We start from the raw sequence: 26,453 nt of genomic DNA, 5'->3' as shown, positions 1-26,453 counted from the left end.
AGAACAAGAGGGATGGGTAATGTAAAAATCTGGATCAATATTCTAGTTCTGAGCAATTATCCTGCAAATCCTGCCAGGTGATGGGAATAAATAGGGTGCCCACCACCTGAAGGTTTCCCTTGTGGGAAAGTAAGACAAAGGGAGCTAACCAAAGCCAAGCAGCATGCACCCAAATCCTAGCAACATAACTATAGCCACCAGTTAGCTGGGTATGTCCCAAGACATTCTTTCCTCTCCCTTGTTGGAGGAGGACTCAGTTCCACACTTTCACCTTAGCATTTAACTTATGATAAGGAGTCCATGCAACTCCTCTGAGACATGTTTTTGTCCCAGACTCAATTCCAAGCTTCAGGTCAAAGCCCTAGGAAAGAAAACTGGATCTGAGGGATCCAGAGGCAGATGATAATGGAAATTAAAAGGCACAGTGCAGGTGAGTGTGGCTGGTTCCTGCTGATTAAGGCAACCCCAAGCTTCCTGTTTCATGGATAAAGGCCACATTGATGTCCATGGCATAAATGAGGTCTAGGGAACTCCAAGGCTACTGACAGTAGGTGGGAAAGAGACATAGGTTAGAGTGGACATTTCCTATTTTCTAGCCTCCCCTGCTTCAGGGGTGAAAGCCACTTTGGCAATCTTGGCAGGACCTGCCAGTGTCACCAGGACTCAGGGATGCAAAGATGGAAGAGGGAAAAAGGTTGCTCTTCCCTCTCTCCCTCACTTACCCTGGGTATCTGCTAGGAAGAAAAGGGAGTCAGGGACACCTGCTCCCCTCTTTCTGGATGGCAAGCCATTCAACTTCAGTCTGTGCCCCTTTCAAATGCATTCTGGACCCCTGGGACTCCTTTAAAAAATGCCTTCTTTTTCCTTTCTTCTCCTCTGTTCTTTCTTCACATTTAGGTAATTGTGTCTCCATACTACGGGATACTCCTCACAGTTAGGTAATTGTGTCTCCATACTATGAGATACTCCTCTCAGTTAGGTAATTGTATCTCTGTACTATGGGACACTCCCCTCAGATACATCCTCCGAAGTGGAAAAGGTTAATTTCCCAAACCTTAAACTAGTAGGCTTAGGATTGGGCTCAGGAGAAGGGAACCCAGGAGCCCAACATGCCTGCAAAAGGGCAAATATTTTTTTTTACCAGTAGGGCTTTTCGCCTCCCTCTCCCTGTGCAAACTGATAAAAGGCCTTGGAATTTTTGAGCCGTTCTTACTCCTCCCCTTGTTTTGTTTCGTTTTGATATATGTTTTCTAATAATCCGATTTGTCTGTTCTTGCCTTCAGGCCATCAAACTCCAAATGGTCATGCAACCGGAGCCTCCCACAATGGCTTCTTTTGCTGGGACCCCTTAGATAGGCCTCTGAGGGAGCTCTGACTGCAGTTTCCCCCAAAAGAGTGCCCCCTGTCAGCAGGAAGCAGTTAAATCAGTCTTCATCCTTATCCTTAATATAACGGCAGTTAGATGTACTTCTTTAGAGGGAGTAAATTTATCAATTTAGAGCAATTCGTCCTCCTCTTTCCATCTTTGATTCACAGTTAATAGGATATAAATTTTGATAATGTAGAATAAACTACAGAAAACTTCTTGAAGGAGTTAATTGCCTCATTTACATAGTGGACATAGCTGTTCCATTTATTATGAAATGTTTTAAATAAGTTCTTACCAACATGCCAGGGGTTTGGTCTAGGTCCTGCTGCTCACCACACAGAAAGCCAATCACTAAGATGAGTTTTGCCAGGAAAGAAGGCAATTGGGTCCTGTAGTCAAGGAGAGTGGGAGGTAAAGTTTCAAACCTGTCTCCTTGACAAACTAAAATTGGGGTTTACATACCAGGGAAAGCAGGAAAAAAATACCAGGAAGAAGTAAGAAAGCAATGGATGAGGGGTCTGGCATATAACTGGATGTGGTGATCTGATGAGTTTCTGTCCCTCACTTGAGGGTCAGTTTCCCGAGGAAGGATCTCAGATAAGACAAATGTGAGTTTCACTTTTGAGGACCAGGAGGGTCAATTTCTATGTTTATTCAAAAAATTCATAAATATCAGTTCTATGAGGAAATTGGGCTGGTTTCAAAATGAGAGGAAAAGTAAACCTTATATAGAATTTCATTTAGAAAAATAAAGTAGTTGGATTAAATATAAGTTTGATAAAAGGGGACTGAACTATGGCATCACATGAAAAACAAGCCACATGGCAAATTCCTTCAAATAGTCATTTTATGCTTACAGCATTTTAGTACTTTATTGCCAGCTGTAAGTTTGATTTCTTTTTAATGAAAATTGAGAACACTTAATTTGGAGGAAATGCCAGTGAAAGAAATGGCATAACTATAGCCATGTGCCTGGTCTATTTTCCACCAAATGCTTAGAAGGAGTTAAAATCCAAGGAATAGAAAACACATATGATAGATGCAGTAGGCAGATAAGGGCAGATCCCCAGACAATCTCTGACCCACCCCAAAAGGGTTTACATCAGATGCTTTTGTGCAGATAAGGGAACCTATCCAAGGCCTTGTCTGGTCATGCTCACAATGGACTGGGGGCCTGCTTGCACATTGGGACAATGGGGTAGAGCCACCGAGAATTCAAAGCTTATGCAGGCAGGAGGAGCCTGGCCTCTTCAGCTTGTGTGTGTGATCGCCTGGTATTCAATCTGTGAGGTGGCACTGTTGGCAGTATGCCTCCCTTGGCTTTTTTTTTTTTATACTGAGCGTTTTCTTTTGATAAATTCTGCTCTCCTCACTTTTCAATGTGTCCACGTGCCTAATTTTTCCTGGTCGTGTGACAAGAACCTGGATTTTAGCTGAACTAAGGAGCAAAAGATCCTGCATCACATACGTAGAAAAAGAGGCAGAATTAGATTAAATTTAATTTTTTAATGTACTGAAAAAATAAGATTTTGTGTTTTTCTGTTAAAAATAAAACCCACAGAAGTGGAGAATAGCATGCTAGTTTCCAGGGGGTAGAGGGAAAGGGAAGTGGGAAATTGCTTCTGAAAGCACAGAAAGTTTCATTTACGCAAGATGAATAAGTTCTAGAGATCTCTTCTACAACATAGTACCTACTATTAACAATTTAGTAATGTGCACTTTAAAATAATTGAGAGGCTGGACACAGTGGCTCATGCCTGCAATCCCAGCACTTTGGGAGGCTGAGGCGGGTGGATCACTTGAGATCAGGAGTTCGAGACCAGCCTGGCCAACATGGTGAAACCTCATCTCTACTAAAAATACAAAAATTAGCTGGGCATGGTGGTGCATGCCTATAATCCCAGCTACTCAAGAGGCTGAGGCACAAGAATCACTTAAACCTGGGAGGCGGAGGTTGCAGTGAGCCAAGACTGCGCCACCGCACTCCAGCCTGGGCAACAGAGTGAGACTCTGTCTCAAAAAAAAAAAAAAATTAAGAGACTATATCTCGTGTTGTGTTCTTATAAAAATAAAAGCAGATAGACACAAAAGAACATAAGGACATATTTGGAGGTGATGGATATGTTTAGTGCCTTAGCTGTGGTGATGGCATCTCAAGTGTATACAAACTCACCAGAAAGTAAAAATTAAGTATGTGCAATATTTTGTATATCAATTTGACCTCAATAAAGCTTTAAAGAATAAAGACATATGTTAAAAATAAAAACAAGCTATTGTAGTTTTTTCATTTAGAAGCATTACATTAAAATTTTATATTTGGATAGAAAAAGTAATAAATTTGTATTTCACAAAAGAAAAAGAATAGGCACTGTTAACATCCATACATATTTCTTTCAATTCTTAATTTACATGCACAGATTTGCTTTTTTTGTTTTGTTTTGAATATTTGGCCACATGACTTTATTTTTTTTTATTTGAATACATTTAAAGGGTACAAGCATAATTTTGTTACATGAATATATCACAGAGTGGAGAAATCTGAGCTTTTAGTTTATCCATCACCTAAATATTGTACATTATACCCAGTAGGTAATTTCTCATTACCCACTCTCCACCAAACACTTCAGGCTATAATGCACAGATGAAAAATTCAGAATTCCATGGTTCAAATATTATATTTGTACATATACTGCTTCTTTCCTTCCAATCTACCACATAGCACATATAGCTAAATAACATTCCTTTAAAGTTGTTTTATTCTAAGCTATTTTAAATGCAAAAAAATCAAACTATTAAATAACTATTAAAATAATTACTAATTTTTTATTTAGCTTTTATTGTCAATGCCATGGAAAAGACAAACCAGAAATCCAAGTATAGAGTAAAAGTTCTGTTCAGAAGTTGTCTTTATAGTCAATTCAGGATAAAATACTTTTCTCCTATTTAGATGATGTCTGTTAGAAGAAACTTTCTGTCAGAAACTTTACCTAAGAATCTTAAGTCTTTAAAATCTGGCTCTGCTTTAACATGCAAAGTATTTCTACATTTTGTTGTACATTTACACACCACTGGTTCTATTGTGCGTCAAGATCGCATCTCTCTGGCAAATGCCCTTATATGTGGAGCTACAGTCTTCAGAATACACCCGCTTTCCTGTGATAACGGCACAGCTCCTGTCATCAGTTGGTCCAATCACTGAAAACCTAAGAGACAAAGGACATATTTTTGAGCATTTATCTTAAAATGATAGTAGTATCTTTTAAAGTTTTCTCCAGCCAAACTTTTATAGGTAATTTTTCAGCAGCTAAAGTTTTGCAGAGGTTTTAGAATGGAATTTTCATTGCTAATGCAGCCTCTTCTCCTCTTTCCTATCTTAGTAACAACACAATGCAAGCTCAGTCTAGACTAGAAGACATCCCAGTTTCTTCCTTACCTCTCAAACGTCTCATTATATATACCTGCAAGACCTGAGGATTCTATTTCCAGATTATCTCTTCTATCCATTCACTTCTCCCAGCTTCTCAATTTAGACTCAAGCTACCATTATTTCTCCCTTATCTCTAGCCATAGCCTTCGAACTGACCTCCATAATTTCAATTTTGTTTCCTATCTATTAATTTTCCACATAGCAGCATAAATAATATTTTATAAGGTAAGTAGATGCCAAAATGAAAGTTTTCAATAGAAACTACATAGTGATAGGTATGCTATAACAATGTGAGTTGGGAGGCAGTCGCCCAAGATTTTGTCTAAGTCAAAGTAAAAACTATTAGATGACTCTTAAATTCCTCATGTAACTTCCACAGTATGAGGTTAGGATGATGCACAATGTATAAATGGAATGCCTTTGAAGAGAGCTATTTCGTAAACTATTCTTTCTAGTTACTAATGAGTATTTAAGAAAATACAGACTGAACACTGTTATAACCACCTGCATGTGTGTTGTTTTCCTTAAATGATAAGATAAAAGCTTTTCAAAGTGATATTTTACCTTTATAGTAATGCTGATTTCCAAAAAAGTAACAAATAATGTTAATTATAATAAAAATTAGTAATAAGTCTTACTTTTTTTTCAAATATTGCATTAAAAGCAGGTCCAGGAAATGGATACTACTTCATCCTTTAGTTTTATGCTCATGAAGGATGATAATAAATGTAGAATAGATGTATCCAGGAGCAGATAAATATCTAAACTGAAATGAACTATGACTCCATGGCCTTTGCTCCAAACTTACCACATCTCAAGTGTTTTGGTAGTATGACTAGTAACTGAAAGCACAGAAGAAAATGTCTAAACGTGACACTTCAGAATTTTAAAGCACTCTTACATGCAACACCTCATGTTGTTCACATAAGAACAATGTGAAGAAAGTATCATGGATCTTTTTATACAGATAAAGAAGCAGGTATCAGGCTGGGAGTGGTGGCTCACACCTGTAATCTCAGCAGTTTGGGAGGCTGAGGTGGGGATAGTTTGAGCTCAGGAGTTGGAGACCAGCGTGGGCAACATGGCAAAACCCCGTCTCTACAAAGCATACAAAAAATTAGCCAGGTGTGATGGCACCACACCTGTAGTCCCAGCTACTCTGAGGCTGAAGTGGGAGAGCTGCTTGAGCCCAGAAGGTCAATTCTGCAGTAAGCCACGATCATGCCACTGCACTCCACCCTGAGCCACAGAGCAAGTCTCTGTTGAAAAAAAAAGAAAGAAAGAAAGAAAGAAACAAAGAAGGAAGGAAGGAAGGGAGAGAGAGAGAGAAAGAAAGAAAAAGAAAGAAAGAGAGAGAGAAAAAGAGAAAGAAAGAAGAGAAAGAAAGAAAGAGAGAGAGAAAAAGAGAAAGAAAGAAGAGAAAGAAAGAAAGAAGGAAAGAGAAAGAAAGAAGGAAAAAGAACGAGAAAGAAAGAAAAAGAAAGAGAGAGAAAAAAAGAAAGAAGAAAAGAGAGAAAGAAAGAAGAGAAAGAAAGAAGGAAAAAGAAAGAAAGAAAAAGAAAGAAAGAGAAAGAAAGAATGAGAGAAGAAAAGAAAAAGAAATGGATATCAACAAGTTTAGTTGAATTTCTGAAGGGCAAAATTTTTAAATTCATGTTTTCTGATTTCAACTCCAGACCTTTCTACATATTCCAGCTTTTATTTATAGGTGAATTTTGTCTTTGCTTTCACCACAGGAAAAGTATTTGCATAAAATTATTTCAAATGGGATTTAAATCAGCTTAGAAATTTAAAAATTATTATGAATTTTGGACAATTAAAATGCCAAGTGACAAAATGAATACTTTTCATCCCATTTTTCAAAATTAGTGAATGTTAAAGAAGAGAGGAAGCAAAGAAAAAAAAGGGGGGGGGAGGAAGGAAAGAAAGAAAAGAGAGCTAAAAAGGAAAACGGAGAAAAAAATTTAAAGATAAGGGAAAACAGAGAAAAAACGAAAAAAAGAATGGAAAGTGAGGAAGTTTAATATAAAAATAATTCTATAAATAAACATTAGCACCCCTCCCTTACAAATAACTACTCACAATTCTGGAACTAAAAAGTGTTCATCTATCCACATCCATAGGTTTCCTTGGAATGTAACATATAGTCCAATCCAACCAAAATGTCCAGGTTTTAAACTGTTCTGTATGAACTCCTGCAGAGGAAATAGTGTATTTATTCATTCGTTTAAAAAAATTTTGATGCCTTCTATAGTGTAAGTCTCTGTGCCGGCATTAATAAAATATATTTTTTCATATACATTAGCATTTTTTCATGAACAATAGTAACTACATTGTGGCTAACACATGTTTAGATGCAACGACAATAAACCTCCTATGCTTCTTAGGCAGTGAACTTGCACCTAGCCATTTTTCCTTGTGCAGTTAGATCCTGTTTTTGATTTCTCACCAGCTCATCCAAATTTTGAATCACCAGTAAATGTGCCTGTAGCTGTGTACAATCATGTTGACTCTCTTTCCACGTTTTAAAAGAAGTTGAAAACCAGTAACATTTCCCTTTGTTCAACAGCCAGTCATTTGGGCACAAATAATTGTGTCCTAAAGGAAAATAGAGGGGAAAATTAATTAAACTTTACAGCCAACAGGGAAGATATAAATATTATCAAATGTGACTACTTGGAAAATAGATTTTTCCAACTCATTTTTTTTTTTGGTCAATAAAAAGCAGTTCAGGCTGGGCACGGTGGCTCACGCCTGTAATCCCAGCACTTTGGGAGGCTGAGGTGGGTGGATCACCTGAGGTCGGGAGTTCAAGACCAGCCTAACCAACATGGAGAAACCGTCTCTACTAAAAATACAAAATTAGGCAGGCATGGTGGCCCATGCCTGTAATCCCAGCTACTTGGGAGGCTGAGGCAGGACAATCGCTTGAACCTGGGAGGTGGAGGTTGCGGTGAGCCGCGATCGAGCCATTACACTCCAGCCTGGGCAACAAGAGCGAAACTCTGTAAAAAAAAAACAGTTCTGTAAAATGAGAATAATTTACTAACCTGTGTATTTCCAGGAGTCGGGCAGGGTTTTGGATGATGGAGTAGGGGAGAACAAAGCCTGTGAATTCTGATCCCCATAATCAGAGGAAGCAAATTACAATATTTTTGACAGTTAATTACCAACTGAAAAAGTAAAAGCTTATTATTTAATTTCCTCCACTATCTGGTTCTAATTCCTTTGACATTTCAAGATTGTCTTTACAATCTGCACTTCATGTCTGTGAGATTACTTACTATTACTGATGCATTGGGTACTTATTCTCCTGTGCTTTTCGTTCATACTGTTCCCTTAGTCTTGAATAGCCTCTTCTTCCTTCTTTACCCACTAACTTTTTCTTTAATGTAGAAGTATATTTCCACCTCAAAAAGGAAGCCTTGAACCAGTCAATTTCTGCTATTTGTAAGACTCAACACATAGATATCATAATTGATACCTTTGCTAAAGCAAAGGACAAATGGTTTACGTCCTATTCACTTGTAAACGTCTCCATATCTTCCACCTAATTGGAAGGTTTGTGAGGTGGGACTGTCATATTCATCTTTGACTCTCTTATCATTTAGTATTTTGTATGTAATAAATGCTTATTGTTGAATGTTGAATGGTTGGATTAAATATTTCTAAGTTAAAACACGTCATATTTTCATTGTTAATATTTTAGTCTGTCAACTATGACCCTAAAATTTTATTTAAAAATTACTTTTAGAAATTAAACTATATGTCCAGCTAAGACTAAAAAAGTAACCTAAGCAGGTATAATTTGAAGAAGGTTATTATGACCTAAATTTAGATTTATGAAACTTCATATATATTCTTAACTCATTAATACATGCTGTATCAGGGCAAGTATGGCCAATGCTGAAAAATTATAATTTAAAAAAAATTGAAAAGATTCAGGATAACTAAATTGTAATTTCAGTTGTACAAATACATAGTTGTTTGCTAAAAGGTATAAAATGACCTCTAATATACCTCCCAAGTTATGATTTGAGAGGGGATATTTATTAACTATTATTAGTGAGAATGTGCCACTTGGATGAAATAATTTTATTATGTAGATATTGACAGATTGGTGAATGAAGTACCACTGGAGTGCTGCAAAACACAATGAAAATACTCCAAATGATGAGTGTAGCATTGTAAAACACCAAAAGATGCAAGATATGGACACTAACTGTCCAAAAGAGTTACTGTAGGTAACTCAGATTTAAGTCCCATCTTCTAAAAGAAGAAATACAGGATGAAAATTGAGAAAAACATTTATTGAGCAACTCTTTATATCAATTGTTCTCTTAGATGCTTTACATAATAATAACAACATACACATATAGCCATTGTTGTGGGCCAGGCAGGTTTCTAAGCACCTTATATATACTTAGTTTCTAAAATAACTTTGTAGAGTTAAATGACACCAGGAAGATATGAAAAGGAAAATTCAGAATATGAGAAGTTGTGCCCAACCATGGCCTACCTTTTGACAAATAAATGGCAAAAAAAAAAACTAAAAGGAGGGGACAAGTGTCTATAAATTAAGACTCAAGAGGCATATTAACCAAATGCAATTAAAGTCTTTGATTATAATTCTAAGAAATCAAATGAAAAGAAAAAAAGACATTTTAATGCTGACTATTAGAGGATATTAAGAAGTTATTGCTAGTTTTGTTAGGAATTGTGGTAGACAGAATTCTAAAATGACCCCACAGGTCCAGCCTCTGGTGCACATGACCTGTGTAATTTCTTCATAACTATGGGTAAGACCTGTGAATATGATGAAATATCACTCACATGATTAGGTTATATTAGATAGCAAGATGACGGGATTTTGAAAACAAAAGAAGGGTCCCCATCTGTTGATTTTGAGTTAATCTAAAGAAAGATTATCCCAAGTAGGTCTGGCTTAATCAGATGTAAGTCCATGAAAGACGGCTGAGGCCTTTCCTGAAGAGAGAGATAACTCCTGTTGCCTTTAAAGAATTCAGCTTCCATGTTTCGAGAGGGTGTACAAGAGTGACACGTGGCAAAGAAATGCAGAGGCCTCCAGAAGCTTAGCGGAGTCATAGCTGAAAGCCAGAAAGAAAGCAGTAACCTGTACCCTACAACCACAAATAATTGTGCCAACACCATAAGAGACAGCTTGGAAGAGGAACCTCAGCTCTAGAAAGACGGGTGGTCTGGCCAACATCTACACTGCATTGCCTGTGAGACCTTGAGCAGAGGACTTAATTAAACTGTGCCCTGACTCCCAACTCGTGGGAACTGTGAGGTAACAAGTGTATGTTGTTAAACTGCTGAGTGTGTGGTAATTTTTTATATATCAATCAAAAACAAATGCAGGAGTTATAGTGAGATTGTGATTGTGTTAAGCAAAAGGAGCCTTTGGCTATAAGATTCACATATTGAAGTATTTAAATATTCAGTGGTATAATATCTAGTCGCTACTTTCATATAATCTAGTTTGAGGGAATGATGATGGTGGAGATATAGATGGAAAATATTGATTATGTATTGATAATTATTGGTGCTGTTTTAAAGGTACAAGAAGATTTATTATACAATTCTCTCTACTTTCATGTATATTTATATAATAAAAATTTAAGTATATAACAAAAAATAAAATCCTATTGAGTAGGTGTCATTATTACCCCCAATTTACAGATGAAGAAATTGAGGTACATAGGGATTATTTAACTTTATATATTGATACAGCATATAAATATCAGAACTGAAACTGTAACTCTGTTAGCTAAGTTCTATAGCCTATGTTCTTATCCACTGCACTATACTGCCTCCACACTGTATTACTGTATTAGTCAGAGTTCTCCCTAGCCACAACCAATGGCATTTACATATATGTATATATGTGTGTATATATATATACATACACACACACACATATATATACACATATAGAGAGAGATTTAAGGTATTGTCTCATATAATTGTGGGGGCAGGCAAATCCAAAATGCACAGAATAGGCCAACAGGATGAAAACCCAGGAAAAATTAATATTATATCTTCAGTCTGAAGGAAGTCTGGAGGTCAAAATCCCTCTTCCTATGGGGACCTCAGTAGTTTTTCTAAGACTTTCAATTGATTGGATAAGATCCACCCACATTATGGAGGATAATCCATTTCACTCAAAATCTACAAATGCAAAATCCAATTTCATCTAAAAAATATCTTCCCAGTGACATCTGGACTGGTATTTGACAAACTGCCTGGGTATTGCGGCCTAGCCAAGTTGACACAGAAAATTAATCATCACAGTTTGTTTAATCTACATGAAATATTCTATGATACAGTTATTATTATAATATCCTCATTTGAAAGTTTAAAAAACTATGTTTAATTGCCTAAATTCATGTGAACAGTTGGCTGAAATCTCTTGATGCAAACATAGGTCTATCTCAAGCCCACACTCTTCGCACTACAGCCTACAGCCATTACATTTCACACCTATCAGTGGATGCTCGATAAATATTTGGCAAGTTAGATATGGCAGGAAATCCACTATCCTGTTGTTGACTCACTAAAACCCTATTTTTTTTCCTCCTAGAAATCACCACAATCGTCCTGCCTTTCAACCATTTGATACACAGCAGTGGCACTGAGGAAGAGGATGTCCTTTTCAGTCCCATACCTTTCTCCACCAGTGCTGTTGGCTTACTGTGTAACATGGGTGAACGCAGGAAGAGGGAAGTCAAAACTAAATTTACCCCTAAGAGTAGCACATAGCAAACAAAAAGAGTATTACCTGATAGATTGCTGATGTTTACATTCTGGGAGAAATCCATTTTTTTATCTGTACTCAGTGCAAATAAAAGATATGAGAAACATTTAAAAATTAGTAGCAATCTAGGTACATGAGAATAAAGTACCAGCAGAAAATGAAGGCATACTAATAAAAATTGTGAGTTTCTCTTCTCCTATGCATCCACTCCTCTTCTTCCCCAGATTTAACTATGTTTCACCATATCTGTTTTTACTCCTTTAAGTGCAAATCACAATTCTATTTTTTAATTTTTATTATTTTTATTTATTTTTTTGAGATGGAGTCTCGCTCTGTTGCCCAGGCTGGAGTGCAGTGGCGTGATCTCCGCTCACTGCAAGCTCTGCCTCCCAGGTTCACACCATTCTCCTGCCTCAGCCTCCCAAGTAGCTGGGACTACAGGCACGCACCACCACACCCAGCTAATTTTTTGTATTTTTAGTAGAGATGGGGTTTCACGATATTAGCCAGGATGGTCTCCATCTCCTGACCTCGTGATCTGTCCGCCTTGGCTTCCCAAAGTGCTGGGATTACAGGTGTGAGCCACCGTGCCCAGCCTGCAATTCTAAATATTATGTGAGATCTTAGACTTCATATATGATGTTACATTTTTGAATATTATCTTATTTTTTTCACTGGAATTTTTAATTGACATTCTTTCTTCTTTTCTTTTTTTTTTTTCATTTTTATTACTATTCTTAACTTTTTTTTTTTTTTTTGACACAGGGTCTGGTTTTGTCACCTAAGCTGAAGTGTAGTGGGCCATCACGGCTCACTGCAACATCTGGCTCCTGAGCTCAAGCCATCCTCTTGCCTCAGCTTCCCAAGTAGCAGGGAGTACAGGTGCACACTTCCACACCCAGCTAATTTTTTAATATATTTTTTTTATTAGGGACGGGGTTTCGCTATGTTGCCCAAACTGGTCTGGAACTCCTGGGCTCAAGCGCTCCACCTGCCTCGGCCTCCCAAAGTGCTGGGATTACAGGCATGAGCTCCAACGCCTAGTCTTGATCTTATTTTCCCTTGTTGCAGACCAAACAAAAAAATAATCTTTTGACCATATCATCAAGTTCCTTCAGCTTCCTAGTTGCATTATTTATAGTTCGTTTTCATATAGACAGAATTTAGTTGCTAGCTAGGAAAACAGAACAGTTGTTAATTTGAAAAGTCTTTTAGTTATATTCTTGGGCTAGCTTCATTCTATCCAAAGTTAGCCACCCACCTCCCACATTCTTTTTTGCTGTTATTCCAAAAGAATGAATGGAAAAAATATTTACTTTATTACTCTTGTTTTAAATCTAAGTTAAAATCAAGATTGCTCGTAACTTTGAAGGCATTACTCCAGTAGAATCTTTTCAGGTGCGTTTAAAAATCTGATGCTAATTTGCTTTCGGGGAAACCTAATTATTTATGTAAACCATTTAGGATTATATTTTTACTCATGGTGTTCTGAAATTATCTAACTATCTGTATCTATCTATCTAATCTATCATCTCTTTCTATGTATTATCTGTTTTTGTATTCTGTTCCAAACTTAGTGGGTTCTTGTAAGCTGAAAACTCATGTTTTTTGGTTTTGCTTTTGCTCTTGAAAAATGGTTTATATTACTTTTTTCATTATTTTATATCTACTTTTTTTCACCTATTTTCTTCTTCTGGAAGCTTGTTAAAAGAGCTATTGACCTTCCTGGATAAACAGGCATTTTTTGATTTTCTGTCTTAGATATCCTCTTATATTTATTTATGTTTTTTTTCTGACATTTTGCTCTATGCTCTGGGATATTTGGTTAGCTACCATGACTTTTCAGAAGAAAGGGCACAAGAAATAGCCAAGCTATGTAGCAGACCTATATACTACTCCCCTCTCTCACTCCAAAACCAAAACAAGAGGGTATGCATCTTATTGCACCGACCACCAGTCCATAAATCAGGAGCTCTACCTAGCTCTATCTATATATCTCACTGTTTTAGAGAGTTCCTTTCTTTTCTTTTTTTTGTTTGCATGATATAGGGGCAAAATCCACTGTGTAAATAGACCGACAGATTGACAAGACACCAATCAAAAAGAGCATGGCTTAGAAAGTCTTTCACTTAATTAGTTTGCTTCACTTTTTTGGCTTTCAAAAGTTATTTTATTTTTAAATTTAATTGGTAATAACCATTGTATGTATTAAAGAATTACCTTGTTTTAGACCTCCATTTACCCTCTGACTCTCCTCTCTGAAATGGAACCCTACCTTAGCTTAGCCATGATGAACAGCTTTCATCTACACTGCAGCTGTCTTTTATGCTTTATTTGAACTAAGGTTCTCTCCATTGATTTATCCAACAGCATTATATTATCCACTTTTCATTTTCTTTAAAATTTTCTCCCCTTTCCATTCTATATGCTTTGATTAATTTACTCCATTTTGTTATCTTTTCTTGTTCTATGGATAGATTACTGGGAGAGAGGAGATATAAATATTTATGGTCAATACTCCATTTTGACTGGAAGCCATGAAGAATATTTTAAACTGGTCAAAATCCAAGGACAAATTTTATAGAAACACACATATTGTAATTGTTACTAATTTATTAGAATAAAAAATATGGCTAGAAAAAAATATTTTCCTACTAGTAATTCATCAACATGCAAATTTTATTGATTTCTTCTCAATAGCGTTTTTCTTTAAAAGAATAATTATTGTATCATGTATGTCATTTTACCATTTATATTTTATTGAAGAGAAAACTGATTTACAAGAGAGCAGAGTGGCCTGTAAAGATCATACTCAGTGTCTAACAAGAAATTATCTCCTGAATTTTAGGAACATTTTTAAAGCCATAGTAATTACTACAGTGGATTCAACTTAGAATTACTGGTTAACAGAAAGCAATACCTACTTAGATAGATTCATAATAACTAAAAATAGTCGTTTAACATTGAATGTTAAATAAGTGGACATTTTCAGGTAATTAGTAATTGATTTCAATATAGCATTGAACACATTTGAGGTATATGGTTGATATTTAGAGAAAAAATACATTAAGTAGAATATATATTTGGTCTGAGAAAAGTCTGATATTTTCCCTTGTTGTATTGGGAAAAACACAAAATTGCCCAATTGCCCAATACAAATATGGATCCTTTATTAAGAAGTAAAGGATCTTCTACACTACAGAAGTTGCTTTAGGACTCACCTATTTTTAGAAATCTCATCTCAAAAGACCCCAAAATCTATTTCCTGTCATGTTATATGTAAAACACTACTCATTTTAGCTCACAGCCTTAAAAGCAAGACAGAAAATCAAACAAACTATGAATTTCTTTGGTTGTTCAAATAGAATAGCTACAGTATACACATATAAGTACCACTTCAGGAAGAAAAAAGTCTGGAAGTCTACCTAAAATGGTTTTCAGATGGGTCTTAAAATATATATATATATACTTAAATAATGATCTCACAAAGTGATACCAATGAGCACATACTCTTTTAGTAAAAATACATTACTTTTTTAATTATAAGATAAAAAAGTCAACCTCTATTGGGGGTTCTTTATAAGAAAAGGTGAAGAATAAATACCAAGCTTGCATTTGAGCATTTAATTTTTTAAATTTAATATAATTTTATAATATGACATATACCAGTTTTGGGCTACAATGTAGAGCTTATCTTGGCATTAAGAGGAATGAAGGATCAACATTTATCTTCTGAAAATGTTCAAATAAATAAAAATTTACTACTCACGCCAGAACTTCAGGCCAATCACTGTCATAATGAAAATAAGGATCCCAATGCATCCAAATATGAGCAGAAGACAATAATATTGTGGATATAGGGAGAAATCTGAAATGTTGAATTTTACTTCATGAATTTTAGAATTCTTGTGATTATTCACTTTATAAATATTTTTCTGTTTCATTTTTATTACAGAGACAACTCATGTTCATTTTAGATATGTCATTAGAATTTATGATTAAATGAAAATTTAAAAATAAAAAGTCTAGAATCCCAAACTAAGGAGATACTACTATTATTAAATGTTTTGGATTGTACTGACATAGACTTCTTAATTATTTGGCGGTGTTTTTGAGGACCTAAAAATGATGTCTTTAATTCCATATATATTATACATACAAATACATATGATATATATTATATAAATTATATATGATATAAATATTTTTTATAACATATATAAAATATAAATATATACAATGTAAACATATATATTATTCTATACATGTAAATTATATAGAAAGAATAATATATAAAATGTATATATCTATGTCAGGCACGATTATGTGTTTTATTCAATTTAGTGACTCACTGTTAAGAAATAAAAGAGGGAAAGAAATATTTATTAAAATTCTATTATATACCAGTCACTGTACTGGAAATACCCACATTTTATTTCACCTTACACCTGTAATATATTATATTTTTCTGGGTTTGACTCTTTAGACAGGAATCAGTTTCAGCCTCGGTAGTATTAGATCTCCAACTAATGATGCTTATATGACATCTCTGCTATAGTATTTCATCGCATTAGAGTTGGCAAGAATAGTTTCCTTATAAAGGAATAAACAAGTACTCTCTAGAGAGGTTAAACAGGGACATGTATATTATAATCCTCTTTCAATTTTATCTACTTTTTTCCACATATTAGCACTTTTGAATAAATTGGATGTATACACTTTTTTCACAAAATTATGACAGGTTCCTTTTATATGCAGACATCATATAATTAATATCTCAAATCTAGAATCATTCTAGCCAATTTGCCAGGCTAGTGGCCAAAGAGAAAGCAAAGTAATTTGAGATACTCTGATAACTATTCCCTAGTTTTTATTATTTTATTTATAAACAAGCATTTAATTTCATCACCTTGGTTGTACATTTCACAAATAATTTGTCTTCTAAGTCATAATAAAAGTGCTGTTTCTCCAATCTAATTTCTGTGTGGATGCCTTACTTCAATAGGTTTTATGGATTTACTGCATCTGATTAGATCTATAGTATATATTTAGAGAATTTACTATATGTGGTGTACCTTTTGAAATTTACTACTCAATTGTCTGTATTACTGAGTAAGTCCAAAATAATTTTCTTTCTTTTTCTTCCCTGTAGATATTTCTGCTGTTCAAGCAAATATGGAAAGACTTCTACTTAATTGAAAATCATCAAAATACATTTCTGCAATTTTATGAGAAAATACCAATCAAGGGTATATGGATATGTAGTTAACTGGTAATAAAGAACAAGTGCTCTTTCCATACATGCCAGGGAGGGAGACTTTAAACTTCTTGCCAAATAAGATTTATAAAAAACCTAACAATAGATCGAAAATTAATATTTCCACGTAAGCCATGATTTACATACTATATCAAGCCGGGTGAACAGAGAACTGATTACCTGAAGTGGAGTACGCTGGCCTATCCTAGCAATGCTTGGCTAGATGCCATTGGCTTACACGGGGCTATATGAAGAAATTGCCCTACAAAATCTGCTAGAGCTACTATTGCAAGAACGCTAACTGTATTATTTTATGTGCTTTGTGAGAACTCAGGAAAATATTTTTTCTGATTTAGGACCAAGATTAATTATATCTATCTCAAGCAATAGGTGTAACTTTATCTTATATACAATGTGAATTGAACAACTGGTAAGACTTCCCTTAGGTCTATAATAACAAGGAAGCTTGGAAGCAAATGTATTGCAAGCACAAACATGCCTACAGTAATTTTTCTGGCCCAATTTATTTTCCCAGCCCTATCCTTCTTTTGTTCATAATTTAAATGGATATTATCTTATATTTTATGTATCAATACTCAGATTTTAAGTCTCTGTACACATTTGTATATTAAAAAGTAGTTTATAGATTAAAAAATAGTAAATTTAGTTTAACATCCACATAAAAGCATCATTAGGTAGATTTTTCTTATTATAAATCAAAGTATTGAGATTTAAGAAGGCTAAAAGCTTCTGCCCAGAGCAATACATTTAGTCTGTGGGCTTTAGGGTCTGAATAATTTTTTTTTTTTTTTTAATATATGGAGTCTCGCTCTGTCACTCAGGCTGGAGTGCAGTGGCATGATCTCAGCTGACTGCAACCTCCGTCTCCTGGGTTCAAGCAATTCTCCTGCCTCAGCCTCCCAAGTAGTTGGGATTACAGGCACACGCCACCATACCGAGCTAATTTTTTTTTGTATTTTTAGTAGAGATGGGGTTTCACAATGTTGGCCAGGCTGGTCTTGAATTCCTGACCCCAGGTGACCTGCCCACCTCTGCATCCCAAAGTGCTGGGATTACAGGCATGAGCCACCGTGCCTGGCCTGCCTCAGGCAATTTAATACCAATGGTACTAGTCTTTGCTGCGTGGAAGTAAGTTACTATTGAAAAAGTAAACATTTGTTTCATGATATTCAAACATAAAAAAGATCCTGAGTCTTCAGATAATAAGAAAAGTGTCATTTTGTGGGGGGTGCAGGGGAAGTTTGCATTTGCCAGATATAAATTAGATAGTACACGAGAACGTTCAATACATATGGCAGAACTGCCACTGTGACTGGTAATCCTGAATTTCTGGCCTATGTCATCTTAACTTAGGTCTTGGCTATTTCAACAAATTCCTGAAAAAACAAACAAAGCCAACCACAGAGCAGCCCTAAGGAGCAAAGATTAATTTTTTTTGTTTTTTGTTTTTCTCTCTTCTCGCATTCCCAGTGGATTGTTCTACCAATCTTATGGGGATTTTATGAAGATTAAAAATATTATATATGTATAAGCATAAATATGTATATAAGCATATATATATGCTTTAAGTTTATATAAACTTTAAGTTTTGTAGGAGGAAGTTTCTGTAAAAACACAATTTTTCAGCCTTTTCTTCTAAAGTTATGTTCTTATGCTACAACACACAGGATTACACATCGTCATATTGGCATTTCTCTTACCTCGTGGCTCTGAAAATGCAGACTTTTTATTGTTGATGCTTTCATGAACCTAAATAATCTAACAGACAATTTATGACCATTTTTATATTCCTTATTATGATCAATTTTAAGATGTTAAAAATATTCTAAGATAATTCTCTTCCTAGAAGAATAATGAAATTTTAAATGCGGTAATGGGGAGCAATATTCCTACCTTTAGATTTCTGCTTCGATTTACAACGATTCTTGAAACTCAGCATCATATACCCATCTTCATTCTCCATCTCTTCAAATGTTTAATGTCTTATTATCCAGAAAATAGTACAAAGAAAATGGAAACTAATCTCAACCTTGGATATGTCTCTTTGGCACAAGGTACCAAAAGAAAACTAAAAGGAAGTCCAAAAATAGTCAAAATTTACTGAGACACAGATGTCTAAAACCACACAGGATGTGTTGGTAAATGAAAATGGATATAAGCTTGTTAATATCTGGCTACAATTCTGTGAATTTCAAGGTAAAGGTAGCTAGTGTGTTCTACTGTTTTCAACAAATGGACTTGTGTGTTCCTGCCACTTGTGTGCGGTGTATTACAAACGTAATTCCTTCCTTCATGTCTTTTATAATAAAGTAAGAGAAAAAAATAAAACAAATAATCTCTAAACAAACAAAACAAATGTCTAGGTAAATAAAAATTCAAATTAAAAAAGTTAAAATAGCCATATTGCTATTTGGGACATATTTGACTAGTAGGGTCCAAATGACAATGGTTAGATGGGACAAAATAGGAAAATAAAAGATCAGCAAGTCTCGAGTTACTGAAAATAGGAATCGCTTGGAAAGAATTTAACTTTTTAAACTTTTTTGTTTGTTTGTTTGTTTGTTTTTTCAGAAAATGCCAGACAGATTTTCCTTCAGTAGGTGTGGCAGTTTATTTTGTGTCAACTCGGCTGAGTCACAGAGAGTCCAGATACTTGATCAAACATCATTCTGCTTCTTTTATTTATTTATTTATTTATTATTGTTATACTTTAGGTTTTATGGTACATGTGCGCAATGTGCAGGTTAGTTACATATGTATACATGTGCCATGCTGGTGCGCTGCATCCACCAACTTGTCATCTAGCATTAGGTATATCTCCCAATGCTATCCCTCCCCCGTCCCTCCACCCCACAACAGTCCCCAAAGTGTGATGTTCCCCTTCCTGTGTCCATGTGTTCTCATTGTTCAATTACCACCTATGAGTGAGAATATGCGGTGTTCGGTTTTTTGTTCTTGCGATAGTTTACTGAGAATGATGATTTCCAATTTCATCCATGTCCCTACAAAGGACATGAACTCATCATTTTTTATGGCTGCATAGTATTCCATAGTGTATATGTGCCACATTTTCTTAATCCAGTCTATCATTGTTGGACATCAAGGACTTCATGTCTAAAATGCCAAAAGCAATGGCAACAAAAGCCAAAATTGACAAATGGGATCTAATTAAACTAAAGAGCTTCTGCACAGCAAAAGAAACTACCATCAGAGTGAACAGGCAACCTACAAAATGGGAGAAAATTTTCGCAACCTACTCATCTGACAAAGGGCTAATATCCAGAATCTACAATGAACTCCAACAAATTTACAAGAAAAAAACAAACAACCCTATCAAAAAGTGGGCAAAGGACATGAACAGACACTTCTCAAAAGAAGACATTTATGCAGCCAAAAAACACATGAAAAAATGCTCACCATCACTGGCCATCAGAGAAATGCAAATCAAAACCACAATGAGATACCATCTCACACCAGTTAGAATGGCAATCATTAAAAAGTCATGAAACAACAGGTGCTGGAGAGGATGTGGAGAAATAGGAACACTTTTACACTGTTGGTGGGACTGTAAACTAGTTCAACCCTTGTGGAAGTCAGTGTGGCGATTCCTCAGGGATCTAGAACTAGAAATTCCATTTGACCCAGCCATCCCATTATTGGGTATATACCCAAAGGACTATAAATTATGCTGCTATAAAGACACATGCACACATATGTTTATTGCGGCATTATTCACAATATCATTCTGCTTCTTTTTGTAGGGGTGTTTCTGGACGGGATTCATATTTAAATAGGTGACCTTCAAGTAGGGCAGATTTGCCTCCTCTGTAATGTGACTGGGCCTTATTGAGTCAGTTGGAGCCTTGAATAGAACAAAAAGACTTGTCTTCCCTGAGTGAGAGAGAATTCTCTAGCAATGGCCTTCAGACTTTATCTGCAGCATTAGCTCCTCCTGATTCTACAGACAGTGGACTTCGCACTTGAATGGAGCCTTCCTAGGCACCCAGTCTGTCCATGCCCACTTGCAGAATTTTGACTACCAGCCTCCATAATCACATTCCTTATTTTATATATATTTTACTTAACACACACACACACACACACACGCTAATGGTTCTGTTTCTGCCACATGGCCACTCAATATCAATCCATTGATTTAACACCAGAGTATCTGGGGAAAGTGGCTGTTTCCCACAGCACATGTTGTGTTCACCTGATTATGGAGTCTCCTCCTCAACACTGGATGTCACTTGTGAGTATTTACATGGGAATGAATATTTACACACGCTGTGTCCATTCTGCATGATCTCTATATGTACCTCTTAGCTTCTCATTCATTTTTCTATTTTGTTCTTTTTGAGTTTCTGACAAGCCATCTCACCTATTAGTTTCTGATGAGACAATTTAGATTTATTTCTCTGAGTGCTTATCCTTCCTGTCAGGTGCACAACCAGACATATCATCCAAACTTCTGTTCCGTGGGAAGACTTACCTTCACTTCTGTCTTTCACAGTCTTCTCCTGAATGGGACTGTAGTGTGGCCGTATTTTACATATCCACTGATAAACCTATTTTTTTCAACGACTTCAGTGTAAGATCGTACAGAATCCTCTTTTCCATCCCCAACCCAGGCCATAGGTATGGTTGAGGTGGAGATAGCAAAGGAATGCGAACATGTGCCATCGGAGTCTGAGCCAACTGCTCATGCAGTTTACTGTGCTTCTTTGGAACTGTTCAGGCCTCACCTCCAAAATGCCACAATTATGTTTGTGATAAAATGCTTCTGTGCACTTCTAAATATAGGGTTCATTGGGTCAAAGTGGTCAAGTTGGATCAAGTTAACGGTGGTGAACATATATCTTATAAAAATATGCAGTAGGTTTACTGCCTACTTTTCACCAGGAACAGTTGGCATGATAGCATCAATGTAATCAATCTATTGTGTGCAACCAGTTCTGAGGTATAACATGTTGGGAGCTATATCAAGATGATTTAGTTCCCTCTGGGCCATCTTATAACAGAGATCAGGAGAGCTGACATAAACCTGGGCAAGGCAGCAAAGAAATACTTGTTATTTCTGTTTGTAAATACAAGCCGGAAACCATCACAGGTTCTCAGCTTTTTCCCAGTGTATAGCCATTCAAGAAAATGGCTGAAGTTTCCTCCGGTATATGTGTTGGGGAATAAATATCATAATTACACCTGTGGCCATGTTACAATGTCCTTCACCAAGAGACCAAACCTACCTCCTCCCCAGCTAAGTGGTTCCTGGTCTGCGAAGAGCTTTGCCTACTAACTATATTGAAGTCTGGGGACTGGGTAAGACACAATGAATCTCCTCTCTGAAAATATGGGCTAAGTTTCTGGGCAACATACACGTAATTTTCCTTAGCATATCAAGCAGCTCCTTAGTGAAATATCCTTTTTTGTTTGTTTGTTTTTCTTTTCTTTTCTTTTCTTTTTTATTTACCAAAACTTAAAATCAGCTAATCATTGTCACAGATTTCTGTGGATGAAAACTCTGATTACGAATCATTCCCTCTGGCTTATTGTGGCAACTGCAACCACTTGATCTCTAGAATCAAATTATTGCCATTGATATCAGAAAGCCTGATTCCGCTGTAGCATCTCCCAATACATCTATAGTCAACAGAGAGCAGTTGCCACATCAGGTCGTCACCAGTTTCCCTCACAAAAGCATTCTCCATCCCCCCATCCTCCTAAAAAATCAGTTCACAAAACTGACCTTGAAGAGAGGAAATCAAAGCCTGGAAGAGGCTGTAGAAAGGAGAGAGAAGGTGGTCAATGACTGCCTAGCCTCCTCACTGTATAAAAGGTGGCAACTTTAAAACTGTTCCCCCACCCTCCATCCTGGGCTCCAGACCCCTCAGTTCTACCCAAGGGCCATCAAGTAGCTTCAGAAACTTCTCTTCCCTTTACCTTCTATGTCTGGGCTAATTCTCTCAGTATGGGTCTAACAGATTTGGTGGGATTGAATGCTGAAATATTTTAGAGTATCAAAACTTGAAGATGTCTAAAATTTGTATCTTAATGTTTTTCCCAAACTATAGATTTGTTCAGTGTTTTCTATATAGTTAGTAATTAAGTTCTGTCAGTTTCACCCCCTGCATATTTCCCTAGTAAATTCATTACTTCCCATTTTAAAAGCCATCATCTTGGCTCAACCTCCGTGTGGGCTGACATTATTCCCTCATGACATTTAGTCTCCTTTTGCCCTCTCCCCTTGGCCCGTATAAAACAAAAGAGTATCTTTAAGGGTTGAGATACTCAATAAATCTGATGCCCCACAAATCCAAAATAGACATAGAAAATGTGCATCTTTTACAAAATTCATATCCTCATGTATGAATTAGTTAATAAAAGGAAGTCTCCATTTTCTCCAGAAACGTTACAACTTTATGCTTCTGAAATTTAGAACTTCCCACACCCATACCAGATTATCATTTTGATCTTAAATGGGCTTTTTTTTTTTCAGACAGTCTTGTACTGTTACCCAGGCTGGATGTAGAGGTGTCATCATAACTCACTGTAACCTCAAACTGCTGAGCTCAAGTGATTATAGACACATTTTTAATCTGATAGGCTGTTGAATTGTTTCACTTTAGATTTCTTGGATTTTCATTGTGTTTAGACAACTTTGGATACACTGACTATATATGCATTGTTATGGGTTAACTATTTGTGCCTTGTTCATTTTCTGTTACTAATGTATTTGTGACTATTCCTCCGTGTATGTTCATTCGTATATTGATTCATTCAATAAGACTTTTTGAATATATGTTATGCTACAGCCACAGTTCTAACCACTGAGAATACATCAACAAGTAAAACAGATAAGCGCCTCTGATTTCATGACTTCATGGAGCTTTCACTCCAGTGGCAGAGACAGAGACACACGTTACCCACTGCCCAGGAGTTCATATATGTTTTAAATGTGAGTTACTTTTATTGTCTTAATGAAGCTCAGTTAGTGGTGCTGTAGTGTAACCATCATCCAATTAGAGTTTCATCTACATCCAAAACAGACCTTTCTAAGAACCAACTAAACTTTATTCCTCGTTTATCAGCAGGTAATAGGAAATATCTTAAACAGCCATAGACATGAGCCGAGGGAGAGGTGCCAGTGAAACAGTTGGATAGTATCATTAGTATCATTTCTGAAGCTTGCCTGTGCTCTCTGGTTGGCATAGGGGTCTTGAGCTTGCCTTTTCACTGAGAATCTGCCTGTGCTGATTCTGGATATACTAATCTCATCATATAATGAATTGCTGCTGGGAGTTCCTGAACTTATATTTGGTGAGTCTTACAGGTTTCTTTTTCTTTACTTTACTTTTTTTTTTTTTTTTCTTGAGAGGGAGTCTCGCTCTGTCACCCAGGCTGGAGTGCCATGGTGGGATCCTGGCTCACTCAACCTGTTCCTCCCAGGTTCAAGTGATTCTCCTGCCTTACTTCCTGAGTAGCTGGGATTACGTGCACCCACTACCACGCCAGGCTATTTTTTGTATTTTTAGTAGAGACGGGGTTTCACCATGTTGGCCAGGCTGGCCTTGAACGCCTGACCTCAAGTGATCCGTGTGCCTTGGCCTCCCAAAGTGCTGGAATTACAGGCATGAGCCACTGCGCCTGGGTGGGTTTCATTTTATTAATGGCAGTTCAGAACATACGGATGCCTGATGACTCACATCCAAGTAATCTATTTCTGCAAGGTCCAGTAGCATGCCAGGAGATATTTCACAAAAGCTCTATAAATGCTTAGGTATAATTGACCTGGTATTGCTCTAGGACTCAAAGGATCAGTGGAAATTATGTTTTACACGTTAGTACTTGGCCATAAATTCCACAAAATTTTTTCTCATCATTGATATCTCTGGTATTACAGTGTCCGATAAGTTACATGGCTCCAGTGATAGAGATGCTTCTGCTGCAGCCAGATTTGCGGAGGAGTCCATATTTACTCTCTGGGCCATGATGGCAGCCTTGCAGCCTTTTGTGTCCCCTAATGAGAGGTGACAGTGTGCTGGCAGTCTTCACAGCCCTCGTTCGTTCTGGGCACCTCCTCTGCCTGGGCTCCCACTTTGGCGGCACTTGAGGAGTCCTTCAGCCCACCACTGCACTGTGGGAGCCTCTTTCTGGGCTGGCCAAGGCCGGAGCCGGCTCCCTCAGCTTGCCAGGAGGTGTGGAGGGAGTGGCGCTGGCGGGAACCCGGGCTGCGTGCGATGCTTGCGAGCCAGCACGAGTTCCGGGTGGGTGTGGGCTTGGCAGGCCCCGCACTCGGAGCAGCCGGCCGGCCCTACCGGCTCCAGGCAATGAGGGGCTTAGCACCCAGGCTAGCGGCTACAGAGGGTGTGCTGGGTCCCCCAGCAGTGCCAGCCCACCCACTGCTCCACGGTGCCCAGTCTCATCTACCACCCAGGGCTGAGGAGGGCGGGCGCAGGGCACGGGACTGGCAGGCAGCTCCACCTGCAGCCCAGCTGGGGGATCCACTGGGTGAAGCCAGCTGGGCTCCTGAGTCTGGTGGGGAGGAGGAGAACCTTTATGTCTAGCTCAGGGATTGTAAATACACCAATCGGCACTCTGTATCTAGCTCAAGGTTTGTGAACACACCAATGAGCACCCTGTGTCTAGCTCAGTGTTTGTGAATGCACCTTTTGTCCACACTGTATCTAGCTAATCTGGCAGGGACGAGGAGAACCTTTATGTCTAGCTCAGGGATTGTAAATACACTAATCAGCACCCTGTGTCTAGCTCAGGGTTTGTGAATGCACCAATCAACACTCTGTATCTAGCTACTCTGGTTGGGCCTTGGAGAACCTTTGTGTGGACACTCTGTATCTAGCTAATCTGGTGGGGACGTGGAGAACCTTTGTGTCTAGCTCAGGGATTGTAAACGCACCAATCAGCACCCTGTCAAAACAGACCACTCAGCTCTACCAATCAGCAGGATGTGGGTGGGGCCAGATAAGAGAATAAAAGCAGGCTGCCTGAACCAGCAGTGGCAACCCGCTCCGGTCTCCTTCCACACTGTGGAAGCTTTGTTCTTTCACTCTTTGCAATAAATCTTGTTACTGCTCACTCTTTGGGTCCACACTGCCTTTATGAGCTGTAACACTCACTGAGAAGGTCTGCAGCTTCACTCCTGAAGCCAGTGAGACCACGAGCCCACCGGGAGGAACCAACAACTCCAGACGCGCCACCTTAAGAGTTGTAACACTCACCGGGAAGGTCTGCAGCTTCTCTCCTGAGCCAGCGAGACCACGAACCCACCAGAAGGAAGAAATTCCGAACGTATCAGAAGGAATAAACTCTGGACATGCCACCTTGAAGAACTGTAACACTCACCGCGAGGGTGCGCGGCTTCGTTCTTGAAGTCAGTGAGACCAAGAACCCACCAATTCCAGACACACTAATATATATGTTAGAACTCTATTTCCAGGTATGAACAATGGCCCTTCAGTATCCAATGAGGCCTACCAGACATTGTGTCCTCTACTTTTGTAAAGAGATGCCCTGGTGTGCACCAAACCCGTGTAAACATAAAAATTCAACTGATGCACTTTGGGAGGCCGAGGTGGGTGGATCA

The 26,453-nt window shown here is 37.4% G+C and overlaps 2 protein-coding genes across 2 annotated transcripts in view; one reads left to right on the top strand and one right to left on the bottom strand.

The window, feature by feature from the left end:
- Positions 1–1,585, top strand: part of CLEC2A (C-type lectin domain family 2 member A) — a 29,738-nt gene extending 28,153 nt beyond the window's left edge. The window contains exon 5 of the mRNA XM_054445139.2: positions 1,284–1,585. Coding sequence (XP_054301114.1) covers positions 1,284–1,356 — 73 coding nt within the window. The 3' untranslated portion in view covers positions 1,357–1,585. The remainder of the gene's footprint in view (positions 1–1,283) is intronic.
- Positions 1,586–4,386: 2,801 nt separating this feature from the next.
- Positions 4,387–19,139, bottom strand: KLRF2 (killer cell lectin like receptor F2). The gene is made up of 6 exons (XM_054445137.1): positions 18,746–19,139; positions 15,344–15,442; positions 11,599–11,646; positions 7,246–7,394; positions 6,879–6,991; positions 4,387–4,572 (listed from the first exon to the last, which is right to left on the bottom strand). The coding sequence occupies exons 1-6, from the start codon at positions 18,813–18,815 to the stop codon at positions 4,428–4,430; spliced, it is 624 nt and encodes a 207-aa protein (XP_054301112.1). The 5' UTR covers positions 18,816–19,139; the 3' UTR covers positions 4,387–4,427.
- Between the last annotated feature and the right edge of the window lie 7,314 nt (positions 19,140–26,453).

This window comes from Pongo pygmaeus, chromosome 10, assembly GCF_028885625.2.
Source record: "Pongo pygmaeus isolate AG05252 chromosome 10, NHGRI_mPonPyg2-v2.0_pri, whole genome shotgun sequence".
Lineage (NCBI taxonomy): Eukaryota > Metazoa > Chordata > Mammalia > Primates > Hominidae > Pongo > Pongo pygmaeus.
Note: the sequence above shows the minus strand (reverse complement) of the source record. Positions and strands in the feature narration are given on the sequence as shown.

Excerpts from the sequence above, each read along its gene's own strand:
- KLRF2 (XM_054445137.1), bottom strand. The coding sequence starts at position 18,815 with ATGGAGAATGAAGATGGGTATATGATGCTGAGTTTCAAGAATCGTTGT. Across the intron at positions 11,647-15,343 it reads GATTGGCCTGAAGTTCTGGC|ATAAAAAAATGGATTTCTCC; the intron begins GTGAGTAGTAAA and ends CACTGAGTACAG. Across the intron at positions 6,992-7,245 it reads TTCAAAATTTGGATGAGCTG|GAGTTCATACAGAACAGTTT; the intron begins GTGAGAAATCAA and ends TTTCCTCTGCAG.